The sequence below is a fragment of the Tetrao urogallus genome (assembly GCF_951394365.1).
Source record: "Tetrao urogallus genome assembly, chromosome: 20".
NCBI classification, from domain to species: domain Eukaryota; kingdom Metazoa; phylum Chordata; class Aves; order Galliformes; family Phasianidae; genus Tetrao; species Tetrao urogallus.
The window spans coordinates 5,056,120-5,069,307 of NC_136833.1; the positions used below are offsets into that span (position 1 = coordinate 5,056,120).

General features: G+C 51.1%; 4 protein-coding genes and 1 pseudogene across 5 annotated transcripts; 4 read left to right on the forward strand and 1 right to left on the reverse strand.

Annotated features, from left to right (window-relative positions):
* Window positions 1-286: 286 nt before the first annotated feature.
* On the forward strand, window positions 287-838 carry LOC306953954 (C-C motif chemokine 13-like; the record flags this gene model as incomplete). Its single annotated transcript, XM_079544990.1, has 3 exons — window positions 287-359; window positions 498-612; window positions 733-838. 3 exons carry the CDS (start codon window positions 287-289, stop codon window positions 836-838), a joined length of 294 nt encoding a protein of 97 aa, XP_079401116.1.
* Window positions 839-2,320: 1,482 nt separating this feature from the next.
* On the forward strand, window positions 2,321-3,283 carry LOC306954007 (C-C motif chemokine 3-like; the record flags this gene model as incomplete). Its single annotated transcript, XM_079545049.1, has 3 exons — window positions 2,321-2,393; window positions 2,673-2,790; window positions 3,184-3,283. The coding sequence occupies 3 exons, from the start codon at window positions 2,321-2,323 to the stop codon at window positions 3,281-3,283; spliced, it is 291 nt and encodes a 96-aa protein (XP_079401175.1).
* Window positions 3,284-4,045: 762 nt separating this feature from the next.
* Window positions 4,046-4,746, forward strand: LOC306953914 (C-C motif chemokine 3-like; the record flags this gene model as incomplete). Its single annotated transcript, XM_079544933.1, has 3 exons — window positions 4,046-4,118; window positions 4,381-4,489; window positions 4,653-4,746. The coding sequence occupies 3 exons, from the start codon at window positions 4,046-4,048 to the stop codon at window positions 4,744-4,746; spliced, it is 276 nt and encodes a 91-aa protein (XP_079401059.1).
* A 1,044-nt stretch (window positions 4,747-5,790) lies between these two features.
* On the forward strand, window positions 5,791-6,267 carry LOC306954221 (C-C motif chemokine 3 pseudogene; annotated as a pseudogene). Its single transcript has 2 exons — window positions 5,791-5,893; window positions 6,155-6,267. The product of its transcript is annotated as a C-C motif chemokine 3 pseudogene (transcript).
* A 1,717-nt stretch (window positions 6,268-7,984) lies between these two features.
* On the reverse strand, window positions 7,985-8,685 carry LOC306954069 (C-C motif chemokine 4-like; the record flags this gene model as incomplete). Its single annotated transcript, XM_079545125.1, has 3 exons — window positions 7,985-8,078; window positions 8,242-8,350; window positions 8,613-8,685. 3 exons carry the CDS (start codon window positions 8,683-8,685, stop codon window positions 7,985-7,987), a joined length of 276 nt encoding a protein of 91 aa, XP_079401251.1.
* Between the last annotated feature and the right edge of the window lie 4,503 nt (window positions 8,686-13,188).

Sequence of the window (13,188 nt, forward strand, 5' to 3'; positions counted from 1 at the left end):
GGAGCAACATGGCCACCAGCCCCAATATTGCAGGAAGAAGTTCAGAAAATCCCAAGCCCCTCAGAGTCTGAGAGCAGGTTTTTCCTCCTCAAACTGTTCTGGGAGGGGAAGGATATCACCCACTCTCTGTTCTTTGGGACATGTCCAGTGACCAGGTCCTCCCCCTGTCCACGCAACTACTGATCTCATGGGAGTCAGCACTGCTGCTGCTCCATAAAAGAAGCCCAGCAGTCCATCCCAAGCAGAAGGGAGAGTGAAGCAGCCCGCAGCCCTCCTACAGCCCGACATGGCCAAGGCAGCTGGGGCGTTCTTTGTCCTCCTCCTCCTTACTGCGCTGTGCTGCCAGAGCCTGGCCCAGAGTGAGCGCGACCACCTGCGGGACCGGGGATGGGAACACCAGGGAGAAGGGAGGGGTGCATGGGGTTTGCATCATGCAAGGAGGCCGGGATGGGAACTGGGGGCCTTCAGGCTGAGCTGAGCTCTCATTCTCCCCCCAGGAGCCCCAGCTGTGCCTGACAAGTGCTGCTTCAACTTTCATACCAGAAGGATCAAAATGGACAACATCGTCGCCTGCTATGCCACCAGCCCTCAGTGCCCACACCGAGCTGTGATGTGAGTATGCCTGCCCCCCTGGTGGTATCAGCATGGCAGTGAGTGGGTGCTGCTGGAGGACTCGCTGCCCTCAGATCTCCTGGGTTAGGAGACTTAAATCCATTTCTTCTCTCTGCACAGCTTCAAGGTGAAGAATGGCAAAGAGATCTGTACCCCAGCGGACAGGATGTGGGTGAAGAGGTACCAGCAGAGGTTCCAGGTCAGCTCCTACTCCATCCCCAGCTAGAAGAGCCACAAGAGCAGCATAGGGCCCTTGGAGGCAGCCTTATCACGGAGATGGGGAGACCAGGAGTAATGCGAGTCCTCCCCGTCTCAGCCCTGTGCTATGCAGATAAGCAGCACTCACCTCCATGTTTTCTTTCCATTTATCCCACTGTGAGATCCTGGAGCTCTTAGCATCACTGTGCACAGATTTCCGTATCTCCTGCATCTCTCGCTCTTCTCCACCCTGAGACCATGGCTGGACTGGGTCTTAGGCAGGGGACAACTGCTTTGCATGTCAGAGTCACTGTGCTCCTTGGGCTTTTTGCAGTGCAGGGGTTAATAGGGAGTAGCATCACTAATGCTTCTTATACAGCACTGTAAACAGAATTAAACTCAACCTTGTGTATGCAAACATCTGGCTGTGCAAGTGTCTGGGGAGCAGAAGAGTTCCTGCTCTTGGCTTGCTTTGGGTAAGAAATGTCAGCTGTGAGAGCTGAACTCAGTAAAGGGTGGGAAGAGATGATGTTGTGGTCACTCTTCTCAATTCCTTTTTGGAAGGATCTGGGGGTACATAGAGTCAAGCAGTGTCCACATGGGACCTGGGGAAGCCATCTGCAAAAGGGGCAAGAGGTGAGCACATCTCTGGGTGCCAAACCTGAAAAGAGGGGTCTTCCCTTGCTCTTCATCAGCCATCCCCAGACAAAATTCAACTTGAGCTGCACAGTTAGGCCCTGGTAACAACTCACACGCCAGGGTTGCCATGAGGAGATGCAATGGCCATGGCCACTGACGTGGTCACTGTGATGGGCACAGCCACCACCATGGCTGCCATGACAAACATGGCCACAATTACAGGTTTAGCCACCACTATAGGCACCATGATGGACACAGCCACCACTATGGGCAGCACTACGGGCACAGCCACCACCACCATGGGCACCATCATGAACATGGCCACCACTACGGGAAGCACCATGGGCACAGCCAAAACCATGGGCACTTGGCACACAGCCATGGGATCTGGGGTGGGCTGGCCTGAGCTTGAGTGCAGTCAGTGCCAAACCAGTCACTTCAGCAAAAACTGCAAGAGCAGCATCACAGTCAGGATGAGTTTTGAACATAAGCTCACTCAGGTCTTCAGTGAGCATGATTATCATCCTGTGTGGTTTGTCGGTGGCAGCAGCTGAACCCAAAATAGACTGCAGGCTGCTACGCATTGCAGCAGCACAGGACTGTGCTCACCAGACTTTCCAGAAGCCCTCAAGCACCATAGGCTGGGTGTGAAGAGGGGCCGGAACAGCACCAGCCAGGGAGAGGAATTTCCATCCCCCAGTTGCCCTTTGGTAATAGCAACGAGTGGTTCTTCCCCTGGGGAGAGTCCAGAGCTGTCATGGAAATCCTGGACAGGGGCTATATAATGCTGAGGTACAAGCAGGTAGCACTCAGCAGCACCAAACCAGCAAGAGCTACTGGTTCCTGGAGCTGACAGCCACCCGGATCGGACATGAAGATCTACTCCTTGGCCATGGTCACTCTGCTGCTCGCAGCTGCCTGGACTGAGAGCTGGGGCAAGTCCTGTAAGTACCAACACGGAGTCTTAACCCACGTCCTCCTGCAGGTTTGGGGTTGGGGATGGGGGAATAGGTTCAGCCCCTGCTTCTGCTGTGGACTTAAGGTGCCAAGGGGTCAACATTGGCTTGGAAGATGTTTGCTAATAATGCTTGTTCCTGGGGATTTCTTGTCAGAGAGGAATATGGGGGCAAACCTGCAGAGCTGGAGACATGGCAGGGATCCTCATAGTGGGGGAAGTGGCTGGGGTCAGGCATGGGACAGCACCAATCCCTTCCTCCTCTCAGTCCGCAGCTCCTACAGCTCCTGCTGCTACAAGAACATGTTCATCCAGAGGGAAATCAACACCTCGCTCATCCGCAGCTATCGGGAAACACCTCCAAACTGCTCCCGCAGAGCCATTATGTGAGTCCCTTCATCCCCAGCCTTCATCCCCAGCCTTCCTCCCCCAACCTCCCATGCCCAGCCTTTCTCCACCAACCTTCCTCCTCAGTCTTCCTTCCCATCGCACTCCTCGCCCTCAGCCACCCTGCCTGTGCTTTCACTTCCCACTATGAATGTCCACAGTAAGCCCCTCTCAGGGTGCTATATGCTGAGTTCTATCCACATGTTCCTCCTCCTCTCAATGCTTTATTTCAAATCTTCCAGCAGCCCCTCATTTCAGCAATAAAAATGGGAAGGAAACCAAGGTTTACAAGGGATTTAAGGCTGCTAGAAGTCAGAGTTTTGGGGAATGCTAGGAATGATGCTGCAGGGTAGGGGAGGACACTCCAGCTAACCCAGCCCCTCTACCCACAGCGTGGAGCTGAAGAAGGGGAAGAAGTTCTGCGTGGACCCTGCAGAGGGCTGGTTCCAGCAGTACTTGCAGGGAAAGAAGCTGAGCAACGCCTCAACATGAGCTGCTACCAACACCAGCTCTATTTCTACGTACCCTGCCGTGACCTGTCAGTGCCTGTAATGTCTCATTAACTTATGGAGCCAGCTCTGCCTTGTCCCCCTCTGTCCCACTTCACACTACTGTACAGCTCTACTGAGATTTAATAAAGCTACTTGCTCTGACCTGCACCTGTGTGGCTGTAGTGAGTTATGAATCCTGCACTGGGAAAGAGAGGCCGTGTTGGGGTTTGCCTCACTGTGAGGACCTGGGAACAGCCCAGAAGGCATTAGGAAATGTGAAACCAGAATGGTGAAGGTTCTGTACGCCCTCCAACAGTGTAGACCCTGCCTGGGTGTGGGTTTAAGGGTGCTCTGCACAGCTGTTCACTCCATGCAATGTTGATTTTGGCTGATGTTTGGCTGATGGAGAAACATTGGGTTTGAGGGGATTCACTGCAGGGTCAGTGCAGAGCAGACAGGTGGGTTTCATAAGGCGTCAGGAGCTGGCCAGTCCCCACTGGACACTAAAGCAGAAACTGAAAGCAGTGGCCCAGTGGCCAGCAGTTCCCCTTTCGTAGCTTTATTTCTCCTTTTCAGCAAAACTGCAGGAATTCTGAGATAATTTCCTAGTTATTACGTACTCATCTTTTGTTCCTCGAAACCCTTCCACACCCAGTGCCTGGGGATAAAAGTGGCAGCACAGCAGAGGCTGAACATTGTGCAGAGCAGAGACCTGCAGCCACTCAGCTCCAGCCCTGCTCACCGTGCCAACGTCCTGCAGACCATGAAGGGCCCCGCAACCGGCCTGGCCGCTCTGCTCCTCCTGGCCCTCTGCTCCTCAGCTGTGGCCCATCTGGGTGAGTCGGGTCTCATTATGTACCTCTGTCTGGGTGCCTGTTCCTCCCTGGGAGCCCCATCCCCATGGATGGGACCTTCTGGTGGGATGGTGGGCTGTGGGGGACTGCCACCTGTGCTGGGGCTCAGCCTTGGAGACGGGGTCCCTAGGGGTGTCCTTGGGGATATGACATACGGGAGTGATTGTGTGATGGCAGATCCTTGGAAAGTCCCAGGTAGGGCACCTGTGGGGTCTCACCAGGGCTTTGTTTCACTCTCCCACAGATGATCTACCCACAATCTGCTGCTTCTCCTACGTTCCACGTCCCATCCCACGCAACATCATTGCTTCTGCCTTCCCCACCAGCAGCAAATGCCGCCTGCCGGCAGTGATGTGAGTATCCAACCACAGCTGGGGTGGTTGCAGTGTGATACCAGGACAGTATCCCACAGCTCTGAGTGTGGATGGGAAGGGATAAGAGCATGGCTGTGGACATGTGGGTGCTGCCTGCAGGACCAATCATCGTGTGAACCTAACGCTGGTTTTCTCCCTGCAGCCTGGTCACCAAGAAGGGGAAGGAGGTATGTGCAAACCCCGAGGAGCCCTGGGTGCAGAAACACCTGGAACTCTTCCAGAGCCAAGAAAACTGACCTTCTGTGGAATTATAGAATCAAAACGGATGGATTGGAAAGGGACCTCGCAGCACACCCAGCTCCAGCCCTGCTCTAGACTCTTGCACCCCCCCTCCCCCCCCCCTCCCCTCCCCCCAAGCTCAGGGTGCCCAGGGCTCATCCAAGCTGTTCTTGGGCATATCTGGGGCACCCACAGCTTCCCTCCTATCCATCCCACCAATGCTAAGGAAGTGAAAATACAGAGATGATTCAGAACACATCAAAATGCTTGCCAAAGAGTCAGGAGCTCTGATGCCTAATTAAAATTCCTGCATTTGAAAACACTTTGCCTCTCTGTTGAAGCCCACCACCAAGCAGGAACAGCTCCATGGAGGCAGCCAGGTGGCAGATTTAAGGATATCCTGCACAGCTGTTCCCTTCATGTGATACTGATTTGTGTTGATGTCAGATGGCAATGGAGAAATATTGGGTTTGAGGGGATTTGAAGTTTGTTTTTCTTTCCCAGCAAAGAGCATGGAGTTAATGCTGATGGCTGCAGAAGGAGGGGTGCCTGGTGGCAATGAGGATATCAAGTGGTCAGCAAATTGCTGTCAGGGATGAAGGAAACTGAATCACGTGTGTTGGGCGCTCGTCACCACATTCCCTATAACCCAGAAGAGCATGAAAGCACAGCTGCTTTTGAGCTTGTGGTGTGCAGTGAGGATGGAGCAGCCTCCGTCCACCCAACTCCCATTGGGGCTGCAGCCACGGAGCTCCACATCCCAGCCTGGCTCTCACTGCAGGGTGAGTGCAGAGCACCAGGGTTGGTGTCACGTGTGCCCCACTGGGCACTAAAACAGAATCTGAAAGCAGTGGCCCTATGGCTGGTGCTTCTCCTTTTTGCAGCTTTATTTCTGCAGGGGTTCTGAAATAATTTCCTAGTTATTACGCATTCATATTTTTCCCTTGACACCCTGTACATGCCCAGCAGCCAGGGAATAAAAGTGGCAGTGCAGCAGGGGCTGAGCATTGTGCAGAGCAGAGCCCTTAAGCCAGCTAGCTCCAGCCCTGCTCCCTGTGCCCATGTCCCACAGCACCATGAAGGGATCTGCAGCTGCCCTGGCTGCTCTTCTCCTCCTGGCCCTCTGCTCCTCGACTATGGACTCCTTTCCTATTGGCAGTAGTGGTAAGTCGTGTCTTACATTTTCCTCTTGGGGCAGGAGGCACTGTCCCTACTTGGTAGGGTTCTGGGTGCTGGAGAATCCCCATCCCCATGGCTGGGTCCAGCATAGCGCTGAGCGTGGGCAATTGCCACCAATGCTGGTGTTCAGCTTTGGAGATGGGATCTTCTGGGGGATATGACATGAGTTGAGGGTAGCTGATGGCAAACCCTCAGGGAGCCCCACATACAGCATCTCACCACGGCTCTCTTTTCCTGAACCCACAGATGACATCCCCTTAAGCTGCTGCTACAGTTATGTGTCACGTCCCATCCCTTACAAGCTCATTGCCTCTGTCTATGCCACCAGCAGCACCTGCTCCCTGCCAGCAGTGATGTGAATACCCAGCCGGGGTTTGGAGTACAACACCACGACTGTGACACACAGGTGGTCAGGAAGGGATGGCAGTGTGGTTGGGGACATGTGGCTGCTGCCATGCAGGCCCAGCACCCCATTGCCCCAGTGGTGCTTTTCTCCCTGCAGCGTGGTCACCAAGAAGAAGAGGAAGATATGCACAGACCCAAAGCAACTCTGGGTGCAGGCACTCCTGGAGCTATCCAGAACAGAAAAGTTGCTCTCCCACGCTGTGAAGGAAGTGAAAACACAGAGATGGTGCACAAAACATCAAATACTTGTCAAGGAATCAGGAGCTCTGATGCCTAAATAAATCCCCTTGCATTAGTAAATTAGGGATGATGTGGTTTATTTGCTATACCATCTTCAGTCCATATATTTCAATGACCTGTGAGTTGATGTGTCTCCAACTCCCTGTTGGAGCTCATTGGCACCCATCAAAGCCCTGTGGGCAGATGTGGGCATCCCAAACCCGCCTCTCAGGGCCCCCAGCACCCCGAGGGCACTCACAGCCCCGCAGCCACTGCGCCTTGCCAGCCTCTGAACAACGGCCTTGCTGGTTGAAGCGCCACAGCAGAGTTTGCTGATGTGCCGGAGCACTGCAGGGCGCGACACCACCACTGCCACGACTCTCCTGCCTGCGCTTCCCTGCTGAGCTGCTGCTTCCTCTGCAAGAGCGAGCGATGGGAGCCCAGCCAAGGTGTCAGCACCGCGGAAGATGACACAGGCTATCGCATGGAACTGAGACAAAGGGTTTTGATAGTCCAAGTAACTTATTTGGACATCAAAACTCCTAACTCCTTACTGTGACTGCTCATCTGATTGTGACTGCTGCCCAGAGGGGCTGTGGATCACCCATCCCTGGAGGCCTTCAAAACCAGCTTGGATGGAGCCCTGGGCAACCTGGACTGGACCTGGAGGATGCTGGCCCTGCCTGACACAGGAGGGTTGGAACTTGATGATCCTTGGTGTCCCCGCCAACCCAAGCCATTCTATGATTCTACCATTCTGTGTATCAAACTACTGTTCCTTTAAATTGTTTTCCTTTTCATTTCAAAATAAATTTTTAATTTAACCTCAATAAGCTAAATTCAGTAAGTTTTCTGTTGAAGAAGGCGATCCTCTTCAAGCGCTATGGGGTGCCTGAGTGTTCCTGTGCGCCAAGCCCAGGGGCACAGCACGGAAGGTCAATTTTCTTGGTTCTGGAAGAGTTCCGGGTATTTCTGCACCCAGGACTCCTTGGGGCTTGCACACACTGAGGCGTCCTTCCTGCCTGCACTTTGCTGTTGCTGAACTATTTCTCATAAAGACACCCCAGCCAGGATGCCACCATCACCCCACGGGGATGTGCTGAGGTCAGGACTGGCCCTGGGGAGCTGAGCCCGCCATGGGAGGTGGAAGCACCATGGGATCGCAATGGGAACTGTGACAAAGGGGTTTGAAAGTCCATATAGGAGACAAACAAAGGGGTTTGATAGTCTAAAAACTTTATTTAGGCATCGGAAAAACTATGACCATAATGGATTATTATGTTGTGATATCTTTTAAATTATTTTTGTATTTTTCATTTTCTTAGAAAAAAAATATTTAATTAAACTTAAATAAGTTAAATAGAATAAATTCTGTATTGAAGACAATCCAGTTCAAGTGCTCTGGTGCACGAGTGTTCCTGTGGGCCAAGCCCAGGGGCACAGCACGGAAGGTCAGTTTTCTTGGCTCTGGAAGAGTTCCAGGCGTTTCTGCACCCAGGGCTCCTCGGGGTTTGCACATACCTCCTTCCCCTTCTTGGTGACCAGGCTGCAGGGAGAAAACCAGCGTTAGGTTCACACGATGATTGGTCCTGCAGGCAGCACCCACATGTCCACAGCCACACTCTCGTCCCTTACCAACCACCCTTGAAGATGTGGCATGATGCTGTTGTGTTACACCGCAACCACCCCAGCTGTGGTTGGATACTCACATCACTGCCGGCAGGCGGCATTTGCTGCTGGTGGGGAAGGCAGAAGCAATGACGTTGCGTGGGATGGGACGTGGAACGTAGGAGAAGCAGCAGGTTGTGGGTAGGCCATCTGTGGGAGAGAGAAACAAAGCCCTGGTGAGACCCCACAGGTGCCCTACCTGGGACTTTCCAAGGATCTGCCATCACACAATCACTCCCGTATGTCATATCCCCAAGGACACCCCTAGGGACCCCGTCTCCAAGGCTGAGCCCCAGCACAGGTGGCAGTCCCCCACAGCCCACCATCCCACCAGAAGGTCCCATCCATGGGGATGGGGCTCCCAGGGAGGAACAGGCACCCAGACAGAGGTACATAATGAGACCCGACTCACCTAGATGGGCCACAGCTGAGGAGCAGAGGGCCAGGAGGAGCAGAGCGGCCAGGCCGGTTGCGGGGCCCTTCATGGTCTGCAGGACGTTGGCACGGTGAGCAGGGCTGGAGCTGAGTGGCTGCAGGTCTCTGCTCTGCACGATGCTCAGCCTCTGCTGTGCTGCCACTTTTATCCCCCAGCTGCTGGGCGGGCACAGGGTTTCAAGGAATAAAGATGAGTGCATCATACTAAGGAAATTACATCAGTATCCCCAAATTTTGCTGAGTTGGGGGTGAAAAGGAAACAGTAAAAGAGGAAGCATTGGCCACACGGCCATCTCTTTCAGATTCCATTCTGGTGGTCAGAGCCGGAAGCTCCATTCAGGGCTGTTCTGCTCCCATGGCATGGACACCCATAGACACCACTGCTGGCAGGAAAGCACTGCCAGAGGGAACATCTGAGCTCAGCCACAGTTCTACCAGTAATACCACTTTCCAATGTGCCCCATAACAAAGCATAGTAGGATTGCTAAGTCACAGTCTGAAACAGTGATTGAACACCTGGTGGGAATGCAGGGCCAACCCAGCAGAGCTCAGGTGCAAGCAATTCACCTGAGTGACTGGAAGGCATAGAGCCAGGATCCACCCCTTCCCAGATTGTATTTAAGGGTTGGCATTGCAGGTGAGGGTAGCTTTTGTTGGAGTTTCCTGTGTGTTTTATGTTTTCTGTTGGTAAGTTGCTCTTTTCTTCTGTTTTTTTGTTAGTGGTTGCTGGTTTTGGGCTCACTCTCATTTGTTGTTGTGAAAGACTTTGCCTTCCTGCTGTTTTCATCCCGCTACAACGTTATGCAAGGATTCTGTGTTGGCTCCAGAATGGTGTGTTGTGCAGACACTGATCTCCAGCTCTTTGTTGAACTTCTAGAAAAGGAAAGATGGTATAGGGATGAAGTTGGATTGACCTGAAATTATTGGGGATGTTGGCTTTATTTGTTTTGATGTTAAAAGCTGCAGGCTTATGCTGGAAATCTTGCAGGTTTGGAGACAAAGGCAGCCCATAGGAAATGAGTTTTGGTCACTGTATGTAGGCTGTAGCCTGCTGTAGCCCACCTGACTGTAGGACAGATAGAGGGCATGCACTTCTCTGCCTACAGATGTTAATTTTGGCTCTGGTCAGTGAAATTGTTGCGGTTCCTGCTTGTTCACTTCTTGCTAGTATGGGTAACTTCATCCTATTCCACTTGTATATGCTGGTTTAGCATCCCAAATAAAAGTAAATACTTTAGTTTCAGGGAGGAGATGTGGCCCTGGGGTTAGGAGCTGAGAGAAGAGAGAGTTCTACCAGAACTCTGGGATCAGCACATCACAGCTTTGTAGATGAAACGCTGTGGCAATCGCAGTATGACCAAAAAAGGGACAGCACTGGCAATTCCCAAAGGTAACTCACAATGTCCCTGTGGACACACATCCAGAAAGAACTACAGAACTCAGCACTTCCTCTTCTTTTTTTTTTTCCCTTTTTCCATTCTTGCCCTTGCTGCCCTGTGGGTTTGTTGCCACCACTGATCCCAGCCTTTACCTCTCAACTCTCACTAGAGGTGACTAAAACCCTTGTGCTCTGAAGAGGTTGACTCATGCTGAGATCTGGTTGTGTCCATCCTTACACCTCACGGTAGAGCTATGGTCCCCATACATATGTAGGCTCAAGGCAGTTGCTATGGCCCTTTGCTTATTGTGCCTTTCCCTGCTGTCAGATCCCTGCCATGAAGGGTGTACCTCAGAGCTGGTTCAACAGGATAGGATGAGGAGAAGAAATTGGGTTTGTTTCCTTTAGAAAGAACAGGCTACTCAGGGAGGTGGTGGAGTCCCCATTCCTGAAAGCTTTCAAGAACTGTAGAGATGTGGCAGTGAGGGGTGCAGGCATGTTGCAGGCATGGTCAGGGTGCATTGCATTTGGATTTGGAAAAGACCTCTCAGATCCCCAACCTTAATGACTCAACGATTCTAAACCACCCCCCACCATCTAGGAAGAGCCAGGCAGTGCTGACCCAGCCTCAAAGCTAAGGACAGAACAATCTCTCCAGCTCTTCTCAGCTGCCTACATCACAACTGCTTCTAACCTGGTAGTGACAGTGGAGAAATTTAGAGCACCCTCTGTGTAAACACTCTTGAGGTTTAGAGTTTAGTCAACAGAAACCACCTGTTTTTGTGAGCCTCTCTGCCTATAAACATTCACCAGCCACCCCCTTGGCATCTCCCCTGACCTCCCAGGAGTCACAAGAAGTGGGAGGAAAGACATCAGCATGCAACAAGCTGTTATGATCAGGACAAGAAGCAATTGGTGCTTGGAACAGCTGTGAGAGAGGGATCCTAAACCCAAAGCAGGGCTTGGGATCCCCTGGGGAGTAGCCCCAAGCCAAGGTTCAATTCAAATAGAACTGGGTCCCAAGAACATGTGTAGAAATGTGCAGTGACACCAGGTGATGCTAGCTTGGGAGGATGAGCTATGCCTTCCCAGGCAAAGAGAAAAGATAAAGAGCTTCCCAATGCAATCATTTCTTTTCTGGGATAACCATAGAAAATCTGCCATCCATTATGAACCTTAATCAATCTCAAAACTACAAACATTCATTTTGATGGAAATGGTAAAAAAAAAAAATAATAATAATAATAAAATAAAAATTTCCTCTTCACTGCAGAAGTTGTTGCCCCAGCTTTCACTTCTTCATTTAGATGAGAGTCGAATGGAACTTCTTACTGGATGCTGATGAAGAAGTTCCTATTCTAACTGGAAAAGAGGATATTTCGATGAATTACACAGAATTGCAGCTCAGCAAAAAGTAGAAAGCTTGTGTTAGAGTGTATTTAAGGAATTTAATATAAGGAAGTGATCTAAAGGGAGAGTGAAGAAATGACTTATGGTTTTAATTCGCCTGTGGTAGAAGACATCTGTATTCATATGACTTTCTAATGTGGCAGAGAAATTCAAAAGCCAGTGTGGAGAGAGAAAGAGAGAAAGCACAACTTGATTTCTCGTTGGGAGCACTTCCAAGTGAAGATTTCAGAATAGCTGCTGGGGGCACAGCAGGGCAGAAAACACAGCTTTACAAATAAAAATGCAAAAAAAGGTAGCTGAAGATGAAGTGCCTTTTGTTAATGTGAAGGCAAGTCAAAAAAGTTATGGTCAAATATGTAGCACAATTGAAAGTGTTGTAGCAGCAGATAGGTGCATAGGTGACCAGCCAGATCTATGGAAAGAGGAGACGACTGCCTTAGTGGTGACTGGCTTTAGGAAACCTTCCCCAGCTCTGCATTGTTTGCCCAGAGGAAAATGCCCACTGGTTGATGAAAGTGGGATGTATTAACGGCCACAGGTCAAGGCAGAGGAATATCCCTGCACCTCTTCTGGGAGATGCTGCCGGACTTGTGGATCCCTGTGCACTGCAGCTCTCCTGCCCTCACTGTGCTCCAGTATGGGACAGAAGGAAACACAGAGCAAGGAAACCACAGGCAAGAGGAATTGAAAGAAACTGCCAACACCACAATCCTGTGCAAGTGCAGTGAAAGCCACGCGTTATGCAACATCCGTCTGGGAAGCAACACTTGTCATTGATAAAAATTATGCAAAGAAGTCCCGTGGCTGGAGGAAAAGGAAAATGCAGATCAGCCAAACGGCCTCACCCTGCAGTGAGACGCTGCTGACCTTCTCATACATTGTTATACAGAGAAATCCAGCAAAGCTAAATTCCTAAACCAATTCCTGCTGATATCTTTTCTTTTTTATTTGAAGCCTTGGGTGCTACCATCACACTCAGGATCCTGTGCCATGCCCTGCAGAGACCCACAGCGGGTATTTTTCTATGGTCCTAAATCCAACTCGTGGTTGTTCTCCCTCCTTCTTGAGTCCATTCTGAGCTGAAAACGCTCAGTTCCACAGCCAGGGGCATGGGGACCCAGGACTCAAGTATCTCTTGCTCCTTGAACAAAGTAAATACACTTAATATAGAAGTACATATAATTATGGGAAATGAATGAAACACTTTGTGCAAGGAACAAGTGTTTATATAAGAAAGAAGGACCCTACTTCACATAAATATAAATACATACACTCAACAAATAGCAGGATTCTGAGCACAAGGTACAGCAAAACACTCAAGTCAGAAGCTGACTCGCCAGCCCACAGGCAGCTCCTTGCCACAGTGTCAAGTTTTGCTCTACCCCACTACCACCAAGCAGCCCCCACAGTTTCCCCTATGCTGCCTCTTACAGCTTGCACCTGGGGTCCTAACTTCACCCCTGCAGTCAGGTGGAGCAAAGCCCTGGGGCTGCTTCTCTGCAGCTTTGGCTTTGCGAGGGCGCATGGACTCTGGTCCCCCACAGTTACAGCCCTATAGCTCTTCTGTACGATTTGGCTGAGGCAGCAGCTCTCAGCACTGCCCCTGCAGAGGTCTGCCCACATGAACACTCCATTGGGACATTAAGAGGAAAAAAAGTCTGTCTGCAAAAAGCAATTTCAATTATGAGTTTGCAGATACTGAGTATCCTCCTGCACCCAGACACAGATTGCATAAGCTCCAGTTACATTAAAATGGGCTAAAAAT